The 17,004-nt window shown below is 49.5% G+C and overlaps 1 protein-coding gene across 1 annotated transcript; it reads right to left on the reverse strand.

Annotated features, from left to right (window-relative positions):
* Positions 1-1,863: 1,863 nt before the first annotated feature.
* CFAP90 (cilia and flagella associated protein 90) lies at positions 1,864-16,666 on the reverse strand. Its single transcript, XM_070476471.1, has 3 exons — positions 16,401-16,666; positions 4,756-4,872; positions 1,864-2,375 (listed from the first exon to the last, which is right to left on the reverse strand). The coding sequence occupies exons 1-3, from the start codon at positions 16,545-16,547 to the stop codon at positions 2,196-2,198; spliced, it is 444 nt and encodes a 147-aa protein (XP_070332572.1). The 5' UTR covers positions 16,548-16,666; the 3' UTR covers positions 1,864-2,195.
* Between the last annotated feature and the right edge of the window lie 338 nt (positions 16,667-17,004).

The following is a 17,004-nucleotide window of genomic DNA, read 5'->3' on the forward strand; positions in this document are numbered from 1 at the left end:
TGCATTTTGCAAGAGAGGAAATAGGGGGTGCAGAGAGGTCCGGGGGCTTGCCCCAAGGTTCCCAGATGACCGAGATTAGATAAAACGGAAAGCTGCTTGTTTCCTGAACCTGAAAAGTGTGGCTCAGGGTCGAGACCCCTCAGTGTGGGCGACCCCAGACATTCCCACGAGCAGACCATGCAAGTGAGGGGACCTGCCTTCCACGTCCATCGGCCATCATGCCTGCGACGCTGACGACACTAAGACTCTCCTCAAAGACGTCCATCAGCCATCATGCCTGCGACACTGACGACACTAAGACTCTCCTCAAAGCTCTCCTGAACCTCCAGGTCTTGTAGGAATCTCCCTCTCATGAAAAAGGCTGTGAATCCAATCCCCTTAATACTGCAGAATTTTCAGTACAAGTCTACATTATCATCAGTCTTCCATGTCATTCCTTTTCCCAGTGCAGCGGTGCTTTCCTAAATACAGTAACACTCTTGCCTTTGAAAAACACTGACTCATGGTGAAAACTTGATAGATCGAAACAAATTCTTTTAATATATGTTTCTCTTTGATAAAGCTAACAGGCATTCATTGATTGTCTTTGAAGTGTAAAAATCAAGATGCTAAAAGAAATATATTTAACTTTCCCTTGCTACCTAACAAATGTGAATTTTTGAACTCTTGCCCAGTTCAAGGCTTGCTTTTTAAAAGCAGTGGAAGGGTAAGGGAGTAGGGCCTGACTTAAGGTTACTGAAAATAACCTACTCTGATATTAATTTACTGCATCTACTTTCAGATGAAGGCATTTCTTTGAGATGCCTTGTCTTTCTTGATAATCAAGATTGAAAAAAGTGTAATTTATAAAAATTTCCATAACCCAAACTTTGTATACTTTCTATAATGTTATTATAAATGTAGTTAATGCACCCAAAGGCATTCCAAAAAAACTCCTATTGTTTGGGGGAAAAAAAAAACCTATAGTGAAAGAACATTTTCAAAAGTATAAAGAAATATTTAAGAGCTGCTCAACCTTGAAATTGCCAGGAACACAAGAGTGTCATAAAGTCCTCAGTCAAAACAATACAACAAGCAGTGGAGGAATCAGCTTTGAAATTAATCACCTGCCCATTAACTGCTAAGCTGTGGGAAATTTAATCACAATAGATGAAGGGTGATTTCTACCAAGAGATCCATTCATCAAAACAATAGCCAACATCTTAACACTTGAAATAAGTCTCAAATCATCTCCAGAGTAAACATTTCCAACTTTGGTTAATAGCAGCAGCTGCTTCCTAAAAGAAAACTACAAATGTACCATTACAGCCCCTATGGGGCCAGGGAAGACCACTCTAGTGGCTCCTTGATTCCCACACAAACTCTTCAAGGCTTGGAACTCCCACTTTAAAGATGGGGCTTCCCTGGTGGTCCACCGGTTAAGAATTCACCTTACAATGCAGTGGACACGGGTTCAATCTCTGGTCCGGGAATATTTCACATGTCCTGGGGCAACTAAGCCAGGGGCCCTAGAGTCCAGGCTCCAAAGCCCGAGAAGCCATCGCAGTGAGAAACCCCTGCACAGACCCGAGGAGCATTGCCCCTGCTCGCTGGCCACTCGCCCTGCAGGGGGCTTTTGTCCTCAGTTACGCAAAATTCTGTGATTTGTGCCTCAGACCTCTGGCGGGGGAGGGGGCGGTTGTAGAATCTAGAGTCTAATTGTGCCAAAAGGCAATTTTATCTCCCATTGTTATTTGTGCCATCAGACGGTATCAGTTCCCATAACCAGTAAAAAAAACACCTGCGCAGCATTGCCATGGGCGCCTCCGCCAGGGAGACGCGCAAACCTAGAGAGGAGCGAACAGAAAGCGAAACCAACTGCGGTCAAGGAGGGAACAAGGTTTTCATTTTATTCAGATGCCCACAGTGGATCAGTCTCCAGCATCATTTCATCTTGAAATTGGTTCCGGTGAAAAAACGTCCTACCAGGTGTCCATCCTAAGAATCGCAGGCTTTTGGCCAGGCTGGTCGCCCAGGAAACGCACAGGCAAGCAGCCCTGCGTGGTCCTTGGTCCTTCCCCGTGGCCCAGCGCGCATGAGGGGCGCCCGCCGGCCCCGGGAGGCCCTCCGAGAGTCCCGCGGTCAGCGCTGCCCTCCCTCCCGCCCCCCCGGCGCCGCCACTCTCGCCCGTGCGCCCTTCGGGCCATGGAAGGGACTCAGGCGGGAGAGATGTGCCCGAAACCAGGCGCCTTGATGCTGGTGATGTCGTTCTTCCGGTAGAAGTCGGCCTTCACGTGGCCCGCGCGGCCGTGGTCCCGGTTCAGAGGCTCCACAGGCTGGTGGATGCGCCAGCCGTAGACCGAAGACGACAGCACCCCCACCGGCCGCTCGCGCTCCTGTAGGAAGGGATAGAGCGTTCTCACCTGTCCGCGCCTGCGTGTCCCCACACCCGCCTCCGCCTCCACCGGGCTTCTCGTGCAGAAGAAGCCTACAAATGAACCATCGCAGCCCCTACGGGACCGGTTAAGACCACACTGACGCCGAAGGCGGGAGGAGAAGGCGACGACAGAGGATGAGGTGGTTGGATGGCATCACCAACTCAGTGGACATGAGTTTGGGTAAACTCCGGGAGCTGGTGATGGACAGGGAGGCCTGGCCTGCTGCAGTCCATGGGGTCGCAAAGAGTCGGACAGGACTGGGCACCTGAACTGAACTGATGCCACTGGCAGGGGTGGGATGGTGGTTCTCTTCAACCAGGTCAGATCCTGTCCCCTCTGCTCTGGGCCACCAGTGTCCTCAAGACGTTCAGAGGCCAGTCCAAGATCTTGCAGGGGGCGCCAGGTACCCACTGCCTTCGGGGTCGCGTTCCTCCTCCGTCCCTCCCTTCTCCCTGCTGCTCCTCCTGCCTGTCTTCTGTTCCCCTCCTTCCTTCTCTCAGACACACATCTCCCCAACTCCTCACCTCCCCAGCCCCCATCACATCCCCAGACCTCCTCATCCCTTTCATTGGCCCCATCCCCTTAAAAGGCTGTATCTCTTTGCATCTCACTTATCACTCACCTGGAATTCAGTTCATCATTTACTGGGTTTTTATTCTTCTGTCTCCTCATGGGAATTTCAGCTCTGAGGGCAGACAATGCTCCTTTGTTCCCTTTATACTCAGTGGCATATGGGAGGTGCTCAAAATGTCTGACTGACTTTAAGTCATGCCAGGCATGTACACTTGTGAGAAAAGTGAAAGTGAAGTCGCTCAGTCATGTCCGAGTCTTTGCGACCCCATGGACTGTAGCCTACCAGGCTCCTCCGTCCATGGGATTTTCTAGACAAGAATACTGGAGTGGGTTGCCATTTCCTTCTCCAGGAGATCTTCCCGACCCAGGCATTGAACCTGGGTCTCCCTCATTGCAGGCAGGCACTTTACCGTCTGAGCCAGCAGGGAAGTCTGTACTTGTGAGAGAAAAGCACAAGCTTCACTACTACCTGAGAATGAATTAACACAGACCAAAAACAGCAGGCTCGTTGGGAAAGACCCTGATGCTGGGAAAGACTGAGGGAGGGCTCCGGGAGATGGGGGCAACAGAGGATGAGATGGTTGGATAGCATCAGTGACTCAATGGACATGAGACTGAACAAGCTCCGGGAGATAGTGAAGGACAAGGAAGTGCTGTCCATGGGGGTTGCAAAGAGTGGGACGTGGCTTAGCCACTGAATAACAACACAGCAGAAAAACTGTTCATGTCTGTGACTTAAGCAGTGATACCTCTCAGCACTTCCATCACTTAATTTCACGTCAGTTACGAGTGTCATGGAAACGGACATAACATTCTAAAACATTAACAGCCAGCAGGCAAAAATCCTCTGATCCAAAAAGCAATCCCACCAGAAGCTCTTACATACTGATTTCTGTGTATTGTACAAAAATGATGATATTAATGCAGCACATGAATTTTAATAAACATACTGTCCTCGCGTCAGATTTTACGGAGACAATGTTCCAGTGTGGAAGTGGGGTCGAACCCAGTGGGCAGATGGCCCTGCCCTGCCAAGGGGACGCACAGCCTCCTCCTCCTTCCCTCCATCCCAGGCATCTGCTGTGAGCCTGACAGTCTGACCCTGGAAGTCTGGTTCCCTTGATTGGTCACCACCCACCCTGTCAGCTGCTTCCAGAAAACTATTCAGATAATAGAGGAACTGAGCCATATGTGGTGCATATAGCGACCCAGTAACTGAGGAGAAATAATCTCCCTTGTCCATGTGCTTTCATTCCCGGAAGGCCGGGCCCCTGGAACCATGCTACCAGGCCTCAGAGGTTCAGCAAAGACCTGTTTATCTGTCGGAAAGAACTTCTGAGCTTTGCTGTCATGGAATTGTTAAATTCTATAGGACTGGGCTGGGCTTCCCTGGTAGCTTGGACAGTAAAGAATCTGTCTGCAATACAGGAGACCCAGGTTCGATCCCTGGGTTGGGAAGATCCCCTGGAGAAGGGAATGGCAACCCACTCCAGTGAATGGAGAATTCCATGGACAGAGGAGCCTGGCAGGCTACAGTCCATGGGGTTGCAAAGAGTCGGGTACGACTTGACACTTTCACTCTCACAGGACTGAACAGTCACAAAAATGAACAGTTTAACAGGGCAGAACTGAGTTACACCGACAGCAGCTTGGTCGTCTCTTCCCGGCACAGGAAGACAGGAGAGTGTCGTGCAGCTGAACTCGATGGTAAACAAACACGCACACAGTGGATCTGTTCACCCCGGCGACACCCTCTTGCTGTTACCTCCTCATTAACGTGGAGCCCCAGGCCTCTGGCGTGTTCTCTGTCATCTCGGTGTAAGTGCTGATTATAACCTGGGTCCCTCTTAAAAACACAGTCATACAGGGAAATGATTCCAGTCTGGGAATAAAGAGAGAAAGCAAGCCATGGGTTATTCAGGGGCTGAGTCGTGGAAGTTTCAGGGGCTTGAAAGGCCTGAACCCTCCCTGATGGAGGGTAGAAGTAACATATAGAGATTCCCCATGGCAACAAACGTGTATCGGGAAGGTCATCGTGTGGGCCGTGACAGGAGGAGGGAGGCCAGGCTCCCGGTTCCCAAGAAGCCCCAATGGGCATAGATGTTTCCAGGGGCCCTTTTTCTCCACTTGTTACAGACCCCTTCTTCCCAGAAGAGGCTCCTCACTCTCCCTGACTCCATCCTGGAGTTCAAACCTTAAAATAATAATATGTTTGATATCTGTGTTTTCTCCTTCATTTCTGCATCTCTTGAATTTCTCAAATTTTCTCTAATAGGCTTGTATGACTTTGAAAAGCGAACAGTCTCTGAATTCTAGGACAATATATCCAAAGAGATGTTCTCCTCCTTCAGAGAGACAGAAATATTTTCTTTAATCATATATAGCAGCTATAAAAACTGTAATTCATATATGTATGAACATAGATATACATATTTGGCATATGTTATATATACATGTAAAATATTCATGTATTTTATACATACAGCAAACATATGTATAAAAACACACACACACACACAGAGCTCTGATGTGTTAGAAAACGATCCTGTTAACAGAGCTACCATCTGTAACATCTCCATAATTATAATCCCCAATTTTTCTTACTACAAAAATACAACTGCCTCATTTGATATCTAGTGTTAACCGTGTGTTAGCCAACCTCTAATTTCCACCTAGTAAATCAGGCCTGTCATTTATGTTCCTCCAGCCAAGTGCTGACAAAGGTCTATGTAGTCAAAGCTATGGTTTCCAGTAGTCATGTACGGATGTGAGAGTTAGACCATAAAGAAGGCTGAGCACTGAAGAACTGTTGCTTTCAAATTGTGGTGCTGGAGAAGGCTCCTGAGAGTCCCTTGGAAAGTAAGGAGATCAAACCAGTCAATTCTAAAGGAAATCAATTCTGGATATTCATTGGGAAGACTGATGCTGAAGCTGAAACTCCAATACTTTGTCCACCTGAAGTGAAGAACTGACTCACTGGGAAAGACCCTGATGCTGGGAAAGATTGAAGGCTGGAGAAGGGGATGACAGAAGATGAGATGGTTAGATAGCATCACCAACTCAATGGACATGAGTTTGAGCAAACCCCAGGAGATAGTGAAAGACAGGGAAGCCTGGTGTGCTGCAGTCCATGGGGTCAGAGTCAGACATGACTTAGTGACTTAATAACTACAAAAAACAACTGCCATCAGCCTTGAATCTTCCAACAGTGAACACCGACTGGCCATCTCACTGGAATTGGGATCACAGGGTCTGGAACCTGAGCCTGCTTGTTTTTTTGCCCAGCTTTCATGTTAGAATGACCCCTTCCAACTGCAGGACACGGAGCTAGAAGGTCACAGTGAAAAGGATGCATGATGTGTGCACCATCTGCTGGAAATCACATCCCGCAGACTCTCAGTGCGGGAACTCAGGGCTTCCAGCAACAGAGGAAATGGCTGGAGCGTGACGTAGCTTCAGCCTAGCCTTGGAAACGCCTTCACACATCATCCATCCTGTGCAGGACATCTGGCTCCTGCTCAGGAAGGTCTGAAGATAACCCAGACATGGCTGCCGTCCTGGTACCACTGCTACGGAGCCCAAACTTGCTCTGCTTGAAGCACAATAGGCCAATGAATCCAAGAGATGGGGTGCTGAGGCAACAAGTTAGCCAGCTGACCTAAGAGATGGCAAACGAATATCTTAAAATAACCATCTCATCAGGGTCTAGATGCCAGGTTCTTTTATAGAACAGACTGGAGGGGGGGCGGCGTTGGGGAGAGGGGGTAGCAAAGTAAAAAGGCCATTAATCTTACAACTATCTCCTAGAATGGCAAGCCTCAGGCAGAGGATGTGTAAATTTCTTCCTTCCTGCCATCCACAGGTGGACAGGTTCTTGAACAAAGGCACTTTTTCTCAACAGTCAGGGAGAAGGGCAGGGCCGTCTGAGGCAGGCCACTATGAATGATTATAATAACAGAAGCAACAGAGAGCAGGTCAACACAGTTCCAACATGGAGCCATTATTGGCTCTTCCCTGCAACACCATTAACCATCTAGTCAGGAAAACAAGGCTGTCTTTTAGAAACATTATTTTCAGTTTCTTCCAAAATTTCAGAGGCATCATGTAAAAGACACTGAATCAGTGATGCTGGAATGCTGACCTGCGTGCCTTCTGAGTCACTCCAAGTGCTAGAGGGGGAGCTGTGACTGCTCAATCTGTGCCCCAATGGGCATGGAATGAGGTCACCTTGCAGGAGCTTCTTCTTGGCACCTCCTTGTCTCTCCCACTCCGCTGCTGGGTCTGTGCATGTACTTATTTGGTCAGCCCTGACTTTCACCCCTCCTAAAGGCAACCTACAACCTCCTGAAGGCAAGCTTGTACTCAGTTCAGTTCAGTCACTCAGTCATATCTGATTCTTTGCAACCCCATGGACTGCAGCATGCCAGGCTTCCCTGTCCATCACCAACTCCCAGAGCTTGCTCAAACCCATGTCCATCGAGTCAGTGATGCCATCCAAACATCCCATCCTCTGTCATCCCCTTCTCCTCCTGCCTTCAGTCTTCCCCGGTATCAGGGTCTTTTCCAGTGAGTCAATTTTTCACAGCAGGTGGCCAAAGTATTGGAGTTTCAGCTTCAGCATCAGTCCTTCCAATGAATATTCAGGACTGATTTCCTTTAGGAGGGACTGCTTGGATTGCCTTCCAGTTCAAGGGATTCTCAAGACTCTTCTCCAACACGACAGTTCAAAAGCATCAATTCTTCAGCGCTAAGCTTTCTTTATAGTCTAACTCTCACAACCATACATGACCATGTCAAGTGGCATGTAGGATCTTATTTCCCTGACCAGGGACTGAACCCCTTTCCCCTGCTTTGGAAGCACAGAGTCTTAACCACTGGACCACCAGGGAAGTCCGACCTTGTACTCACACAGATAGAAAAGCCAAAGACCCAAATCTATGGAGAGGTGATCCATTATTCAGATTTTGGTACCATGAATATTGGCTAGCTGTTTGGGGGAAAAAGAAGAAGAAACTTAGGTCTTCATATCACACTATAGGCAAAAGTAAACTCAGGATGGATTAGTGAAACAGCTGAAAAGAAAAGCCATAAGGGGCCTCCTAGGCATAAAAGCAAAAGGGGAACTATCACAAAGAGAATACCCATCACTCTGACCATGTAAAATCAGACATTTGCTTATCACATAAAATTCAAACTTTATAAGCCTTTAGGAAATGATAGAGAAACCTCAGTATATTTTTTATAGGCTTTTTATTTTCCCCCCAAAAAAAGCATGGTATGTTGAATCTCTATTCCCCGACCAGGGATTGAACCCACACCCCCCTGCATTAGAAGTATGGAGTCAATCACTGGGCCTCCAGGGAAGCCCCAAATCTCAGTTATCTTTAACACCAATGAGTAAGATGTCCACAGAAGCAGAAGCTGTGGGGTTGGCTGGGTGCTCGCTTCTAGCCTAGAGAGATTAAGGAAATCTTGCAGCATTTTTTTTTTTTTAAAAATAATCACCAGGCCAGTGGGCCCTGCAGAAATACATCAGAGGCTCAAGGATGCCTGCCACCCACTCTGCTGGGATGGCGGGAGGCAGGTTCTCCAAATAAGCATGCCCGCCTTCTGTAAGAGAGCTACTGCAATGTGGACCATTCCCTTTAGGGTTCAGAGCTCCAGTCCAGCCCCAGCAGAAGCCCAAAGGCAGACACAAACAGTAACTTGAAATTCCGTCACCTCCATTTACACAGTAATACAATCTGGGCTCTTGGTCATAATCTAGATGTCTCATCGTCACTGGAATCCCTCCAGGCCCAGCTGACCCATGAAACGGGTGTGTTTCAGGGAGAACCTACAGTGGCAACAGAATGACCTGTCTCCCTAGGACCGAGCACCTGCTGGTGGCCATGGGTGCCCCCTTCTGCACCCGGAGAACCTCGGCCAGAGAGGAGGTGACCAGTGGGGATCCTAGGGGCCATCTCCTCTAGGGCTGCGGGTTTTATTATGCCCAGTGCCTCCTTCCAATCTTGGCAGCTCTTCTCCTCCCAGAAGTTACACAAATTCTCACACAAATAGTTGCGGTAAGATTCTGAGCAAACTGAAATGCAAGTCCTTTATTTTCTCCTCCCTTTCAGACCATTCTGAATGTAAATGCACTCTCCATTGAAACTTTAAACCAGATCAGCTCTGCAAAGAAGAAACAACAGAAAGGAAACAAACATATTTTTCCATTGTGGCAAGAGTACTGCTGAGTGCCCACCAAACACCTTTCTTCTTCCAGCACGAACAGAAGACTGCAATTTCCAGTTTCCATCATAATTATCCAGGGAAGGTGGGATACAGCTCTGGCCAGGGGATGAGGGTGAAATCAGCGGACACGACCATCTAGGCCTAGTCCCCAAGAAACTCTCCTGCAGCCCTCCACACTCTCTCACCCTGCTCTTTGTTGTTGTTCGGTCGCTAAGTCATGTCTGACTCTTTGCAACCCCATGGACTGGAGCACGCCAGGCTTCCCTGTCCTTCACCATCTCCCAGAGTTTGCTCAAACTCATGTCCATTCTGTCAGTGATGCCATCCAACCATCTCATCCTCTGTTGTCATCACCTTCTCCTCCTGCCCTCAATGTTTCCCAGCATCAGGGGCTTTTCCAACGAGTCATCTCTTCGTATCAGGTGGACAAAGTATTGGAGGTTCAGCATCAGTCACTCCAATGAATATTCAGGCTTGAGTTTCTTTAGGAGTGACTGGCTTGATCTTCATGCTGTCCAAGGGACTCTCAAGAGTCTTCTCCAGCACCAGTTTGAAAACATCAATTCTCACCTTGCTCAATGGCCAGCAAATTAAAGGATCCAGGGAAGAACTACCAAACCCCGAAGTTTCCTACGCCTTGGCAATAACGGAGCAACTAAAATGGAGAAGCCTAGTTTCCCAAGTCACTGTGTTCAGAAGAGCTGCCCAGGAGAAACACACATGTTGGGCTGTATTTCATTATGTTTATATGTTTAAGGCCAGTGGTGGGCTTGTGTTAACAACCTGTTCTCTGGAGGAAAAAAAAAACAATTTTGGAGCATTTGATCATTTCTGTGGTGTTAGCACACCCATCGTGGCAATTTCAGGCTTTTACCTGAATGCAGAGTCCAGAAGAAATGCTAAAACCCCCCTTTGTCAGTATGATCTGGCTCTGACACACCACTAGTTAAGACTCAGGGTTTGGAGTCCATTTGTCTGCACAACACGTCCCAGCCCACCTTGACCAAGAAGGTTATCACGGGGCTATACTCATCTCCTCTTCTCATAGGCCATAGTACCACTACCTGTCACCTGCAGGCTTTCAGACTGTCTGGCTACCCAGAGCTATGTGACCTACTTTCAAAACCGAAAATTCCCAAGGTGACCGAAAGTAGTTTTCTTTGATTCTTAAGAGCTTCATTTTCCCTTCTGATACTTTCAGCACTTCTCCTTGGGAGTTAGGCAGTAGATGAAGCTTAAGGAGGATGTTTTCATTAATTTTAACATTATTCAAAATTCTATATCTCATAAGAACTGGAGCTCGTCAAGGACATAACCTTAACATTTTTAAAAGAACAATACTCAACTATCTCTTTGGTTCCTGGCAAAGACTTCCTCTCTGGTGTGTAAAGATCCCAAGTTGGGGAAATTTTCACAACTTTCCAAATAATCTGAATATTTTGTCAACTTAACAAGAGTGGAGCCAGCTGCCTTCTCTCTTCCACTGATATCAGCTCCCCATTCATCTTCCCATCACCCCCCCCCCCCCCCCCCCCGCCACCTGCAGCAATTCACATCCAGGAAGAAAAAGTCATTACATGGGCTGAAACCTGAATCTAATCTTACACATGTCTCTTGGTTAAATATATTGGGGAAAGTGCTGTTTGCCTGTAATGCAGGAGACTCAGGTTCAATCCCTGGGTCAGGAACACCTGCTGAAGGAAATGGCACCCACTCCAGTATTCTTGCCTGGAAAACCCCATGGACAGAGGGGCCTGTGGGCTACATACAGTTCATGAGGTCACAACTGAGTGACAAACACTTTTCATGTATTATTTGATTGTTGTACTTCTTAAAAGAGGATGATTTTGAAAGAGTCTGAGATGTAGTGTTAAATGAAAAGAGTGTGCTGCAAGTATATATACATAGTTGTGTGATCATGTGCGAACATATTATTTTAAGAAGTTCGACGCACGTGATCACATTCATAAAGACACATGGAAAGGCCTTCACCATGTGTTCACACGGCGGTCATGACTGGTGGGAACACTTCTTCCCCCTTCCCAGGGCTTCCTTCCAGAAGAAGGACTTCCACTAGAAGGACACACATGACCCCTCAGCTCACTCCATCCTCCTTCCTTGGTGACCTGCCCCTTCCTAAGCTGCAGGAAGACACTGCGCCCCACCCCTCCAGGCCCTAAGTTTCCAGGGACAGATCACTGAACAGAGTGAGTGCAGCCTGCCCAGGCAGAGGCAACCACAGTCCACTCCCAATTCTGGTCCCCTAGGAGAAGAGCAAGGTCAAGGATAACCCAAACAGCAGATAATCCAAAAGGAAACCTCTTTAGTCTAAGAGGCTAAGCTTGTCAATCGGAGACTTGTCACTTTGTTTAAAAAAATCTGCATCCGTTAACTCATCCTTACTGATTCATCAGCAGGTATTTACGACACACCAACTATGAGACCGTGGGCATTCTTTCAGTTGTTGAGGACACAGGAGGCATACAAATAAATTCCTGCCCTCCAATTTTAATAGGAGAGGGAAAAAAAACAACAGGATAACCAAGGAAAATATTTAGTAGGTTAGATAGTAGTAATGCCAAGGAGAAAATCGGGCAGGAGTGGGAACGGAAATGTGTCTTGCAAGGGGCATAATTGCATTTGGCTAGTACACGCTGAGAATGGATGGTCTGTGGGTGCGAGAGTCCGCTGGATAACGGAGAGAAACCTGCCTAGATTTTAAAGGCGGGCCAGCAACAGAACCTGAGCTCAGCTTCCCCAGGTGTGGCAGGCGTGTGTGGTGCCCAAAGGCTCCTCCACTCAGGAGGGGCTCCTGGAGCTGAGACTGAACACCTCCTGCATCCTGGATGCTGGCACGGGCCCTTCAGAGATGCCCCTTTGCACCTCTGTGCAGTCAAACCCATCATCTTTTTTACCAAGTCGTTGGCCGCACTTGGCAAAGGGAAATTCGGTATCAGGAGGGCAAAGAAACAACACTCAACCCCTTGCCTCTGTGCCTCTCCCACAAACCAGCAAGGAAAATTGGCTAATCCCACCAAAACCAAGATAGGGCTTTCTGAGCAAAGCCTCTCCTACAACAGAGCTATCCACAATTCACATTAGCACGACAGAAAGCGTATCTAACACTGCCTAAGGTTTTTTTTCCCTCAATGCAGCTCTTAGACTTTGAAAAATTTAATCAAAACCTTCATGAAAGGTCATTCTCCTCTGACTTAGCCTTTGCATTTCAGGGGCTGAAATGTGACTGAGGCGGAAGAAGAAAAGTCATTTAAAAATACCATTGAACTGAACCTATGGGGAAGGCACACACTGCCAGAGGCCCCTTTGGGAGCGGGACAGGAGTTGATAGCGTTTTTGCTGGCAGCTTTAGAGGATAAAGCTGTCTTAAGATCTGCACTGAAAATCAAAGTGTTAGTGGCTCAGTCGGTTAGACTCTTTGCAATTCCATAGACTGTAGCCCGCTAGGCTCCTCTGTCCATGGCATTCTCCATGCAATATCGGAGTAGGTGGCTATTTCTTTCTCCAGGGGGTCTTCCTGACTCAGGGACTGAACCTGGGTCTCCTGCGTGGCAGGCAGATTCTTGACCACCTGAGCCACGGGCTTTGAATAAGAGTGCTGTTATGAGAGCTTTGACTTTGAACTCCCACAGGGGAGATGCCTTAGAATTTAGGAACCAATAGATTGACACATTGACACTCAGACTACCTGCGTCACCTGTGTTAATTTCCAACTGTCAACAAAGGTGTAGGATAAAAGACGGGCCCCGAGACCCAACATTCAATGAAAGGAAACTAATCATCACTAAGATAAAAAAATAAAAATAATAATAAGAAGAAGAGGTCTGCTCACACTGAGCTTACCATGTGCCACTTTCTACCCGTTAATTACATTAATTCTCATAAGAGCTCCATGCAGTTGGTTCTTTTGATCTCTGATTCAGAGACAGACAAGGTGTGACGGAGTGGTTGCTCTGTGACTTGGACTAATTAACATGGAGTCAGGAGTTTACCCAGCTCTTCCTGGGGGGCTCAGACAGAAAAGAATCTGCCTGCAATGTGGGAGACCTGGGTTCGATCCCTGGGTCAGGAAGATCCCCTGGAGGAGGGCATGGCAACCCACTCCAGTATTCTCACCTGGAGAATCCCATGGATAGAAGAGCCTGGCAGCTACAGTCCATGGGGTCGCAAAGAGTCGGACACGACTGAGTGACTCACACACACACAGTATTTTTACCCAGGACTCCTGAGCCTGTGCTCCTAATGAACGAACCAGTGAGGGTGACACAGAGAAACTGACGAAGAGCTAGTTTCTCAGTGTTTCTTCTCAGCTTTGAGTGGAGCTTGGCATTATTTACAAAGAATTTAGGGGCAGCGGAGTCCCCCTGTGATACACAGTTCATCCTCTTTAGTCCAAATGCTCTTAAGGTCAGAGGATCAGCTTTTGGAGTCTTGCAGCTGATTAAACACCACTTCACACAAGGACTTCATTATCATTGGGAGCTGGCTTGCGAACGGACTTTGAAATGTCTGTTGTTGTTCTTGTCACCTTGAAGGCCTTTTTACTTAAGTGTTAACCTTTCTCCTGCATCATTTTTTTTTTCCTGACACTAAAGGCTTCAGGATTTGAATTTGCCTATGACCCCAGTGATCAACTGTACTGAATTTTTTGTGTTCTTTTTCCTTACAATCGATTTGCATTACTTTGTCTAAGGCCCATCCCTACCTTCCTGGGGCAATAAGACAGCAGAGCAGATGATGGAAGTGTTTTCTGTAAAGCGACAATCACCGGGACAGACTTTGCCCGTCCCACTGTCTTGGTTGCAGCTACTTAACTCTGCGAGGTTGCCATTGACAATACTAAACACTTGAGCCCACGACTGTGTTTTAATAAAGCTTTCTTAAAGCAGGTGGCGGGGCACATTTGAACTTCACTTCGCGCTCACTTTTGATCTCCTTCCAGGTGAGGAGACCTGGTCTGGTCACTTCGGGCATCTCTCTGCTGCCTGGTTGATCTGGCCCCAGAAAGGAGAAGCCATGTGTCTGACTGGTGAATTCAGGAAGAATAAACTGAGTCAGCCAAGCCTGCTGCAGTCAGACCCCAGAGGGAGCATTGCCCAGTGGTGGACCACAGCTCCCAAACTTCCTCCAGATCCTGGGCACTCGCTTAGCTTGCTGCTCCGGTAGAAGCAATAGTAACTTGGCGACTCCCTTGGCTTCCCCAGAGAGCACTCAGCCCTAACCCACCCCCAAAAGGCTCGGAACACTGGCCGAACATTCCAGCCTACCCCACCTCCACAGGTCCAGTTCCCCCCAACTCCTCTTCCAGGCGCACTTTACTCCTTCCCCCACCCCCACTTCATGGCAAATAGATGGGGAAACAATGGAAACAGCGAGAGACTTTATCTTCTTGGGCTCCAAAATCCCTGCACATGGTGACTGCAGCCATGAAATTAAAAGACACTTGCTCCTTGGAAGAAAAGCTAAGACCAACCTAGATAACATATTAAAAAGCAGAGACATTAGTTTGACAACAAAAGTCCATCTATGGTTTTTCCAGTAGTCATCTATGGATGTGAGAGCTAGACCATAAAGAAAAAATTGATGCTTTTGAACTGTGGTGTTGGAGAAGACTCTTTAGAGTCCCTTGAACTGTAAGGAGATCAAACCAGTCAATCCTAAAGGACATCAGCCCAGAATAGTCATTGGAAGGACTGCTGCTGAAGCTGGAGCTCCAATACTTTGGATGTGAAGAGCCTACTCATTTGCTAAGACCCTGATGCTGGGAAAGATTGAGGGCAGGAGAAGGGGATGACAGAGGATGAGACAGTGGGATGGCATCAACAACTCAATGGCCATGAGTTTGAGTAAGCTCCGGGAGTTGGTGATGGACAGGGAGGCCTGGCGTGCTGCAGTGATGGGGTCGCAAAGAGTCGGACACCACTGAGCGACTGAGCTGAACTGAACCCGCCCCCACCCCCACCCCGGCTCCGCCCCCGCCCAGCCCCTCGGTGGCTGGGCGCGGCGGCCTTCCTTACTTTGGTGGTCTTAGCAGCGGACCTCTGGGGTCTAAGAGCCCCCGAGAGAGGCCTCTCTACTGCCTGCCCACGCCTGTGACACTGACGCCCCCCGCCCACCACGAACCTCTCACAGGCTGTGCTGCTCAAGCCCACCCCAGCCCATCTGTGCAGCCACGTCCCCAGACTCCAAACCTGACATTGCAGCCCTGCCCCTCGGACCTTGCACTCTCCGTAGGGTAGCCCCTCCCCCCTGCGTCCCCGCCCCCAAGAAACCCTCTCCAGCAGGGTAATCCCGCCCCCAGCACCCTCCCTCGCAGTGTTCGATTCAGTTCAGTCGCTCAGTCGTGTCCGACTCTTTGCGACCCCGTGGACTGCAGCACACACCACGCTTCCCTGTCCATCACCAACTCTCAGAGCCTACTCAAACTTATGTCCATCGAGTCGGTGATGCCTTCCAACCATCTCATCCTCTGTCGTCCCCTTCTTCTCCCGCCTTCAATGTTTCCCAGCATCAGGGTCTTTCCCAATGAGTCAGTTCTTCGCATCAGGTGGCCGAAGTATTGGAGTTTCACCTTCAGCATCAGTCCTTCCAATGAACACCCAGGACTGATCTCCTTTAGGATGGACTGGTTGGATCTCCTTTCAGTCCAAGGGACTCTCAAGAGTCTTCTCCAGCACCACAGTTCAAAAGCATCAATTCTTCGGTGCTCAGCCTTCTTTATGGTCCAACTCCCACATCCATACATGACGACGGGAAAAACCACAGCTTTGACTAGATGGACCTTTGTTCATCAAACAAATGTCTCTGTGTAGCCTCGCCCCAGTGCTTCTCCCTCTGATCCCCCTCCCCCAGACTCCTCCCGTGCGGTGCAGCTCTCCCAGAGCCCTCCCCCTCAGTGAAACACCGCCCCCATCTCCTCCCGGGAAGTGCAGCCCCGCCCCAAACACGCCCCCTCGGTCCCACCCAGGCAGTGTAACCCCGCCCCCACTCTCCCCCGACCCGGGTTTCGTCCCAGGACTTGCAGTCCCGCCCCCATCACCCTCCCGCCGCTTCCCCTCCATGCAGCCCCGCCCTTGACTCCCAGAGCCCTCCAGCATCCAGTCCTCCGGCCCGGCCCTCCAGCAACAGCCGCCACCCGCCCAGCCCACGCCGGCTCACCCGGCCCTGGCGGTAGTAGTAGCTGTGCTCCTTGGGGTCCTGGCGCCGCGGAGGGACGTAGCTGAAGGCGGACTGCGCAGAGACGGGCAGCGGCCGGGGCTTGCCCCGCAGCGCGGAGGCCGTGATCTCCTCCTCGTCGTCCTCCATTTGGCCGCCGAGCTCCGCCCGCCCGCCGAGGGCCCGGGTGCAGCCTTCCTGCCTGGGGCTGCCAGGCGCCCGCGAACTGCTGTTGCCTGGAAACGGCGGCAGCGCCGCGCGAGCCTGGGCAGGGCGGGGCGAGGGCGGGGCCGACCCCGCCCCCATGCCCCTGGAAACTCCGCCCCCCGCTCCTTCTTTGGACGTCGGGGGGTCCCATCTGCTAAAGCCGCTGCTGGGGTCCCGGGCGGGGAGGTGCCTCTGAGATCCGCACTTTCCGGCCTGCACACCTTTCTGCGCGCAGTCTGTCCCATCACTGAGACCGTGTTGGTTGGGCAGTTGATGACCTTGCACCTCCTGTGTGCCAGCTCCTGGGATGAGCCTGGAACCAAGTGGACTGTCCGCCGGGATCTGACAGCCTGGTGACGAAGTCGGGATAGATGTGAAATGACAAGTGATTCAAGAGGGT

Source organism: Odocoileus virginianus, chromosome 14 (genome assembly GCF_023699985.2).
Source record: "Odocoileus virginianus isolate 20LAN1187 ecotype Illinois chromosome 14, Ovbor_1.2, whole genome shotgun sequence".
NCBI lineage: Eukaryota > Metazoa > Chordata > Mammalia > Artiodactyla > Cervidae > Odocoileus > Odocoileus virginianus.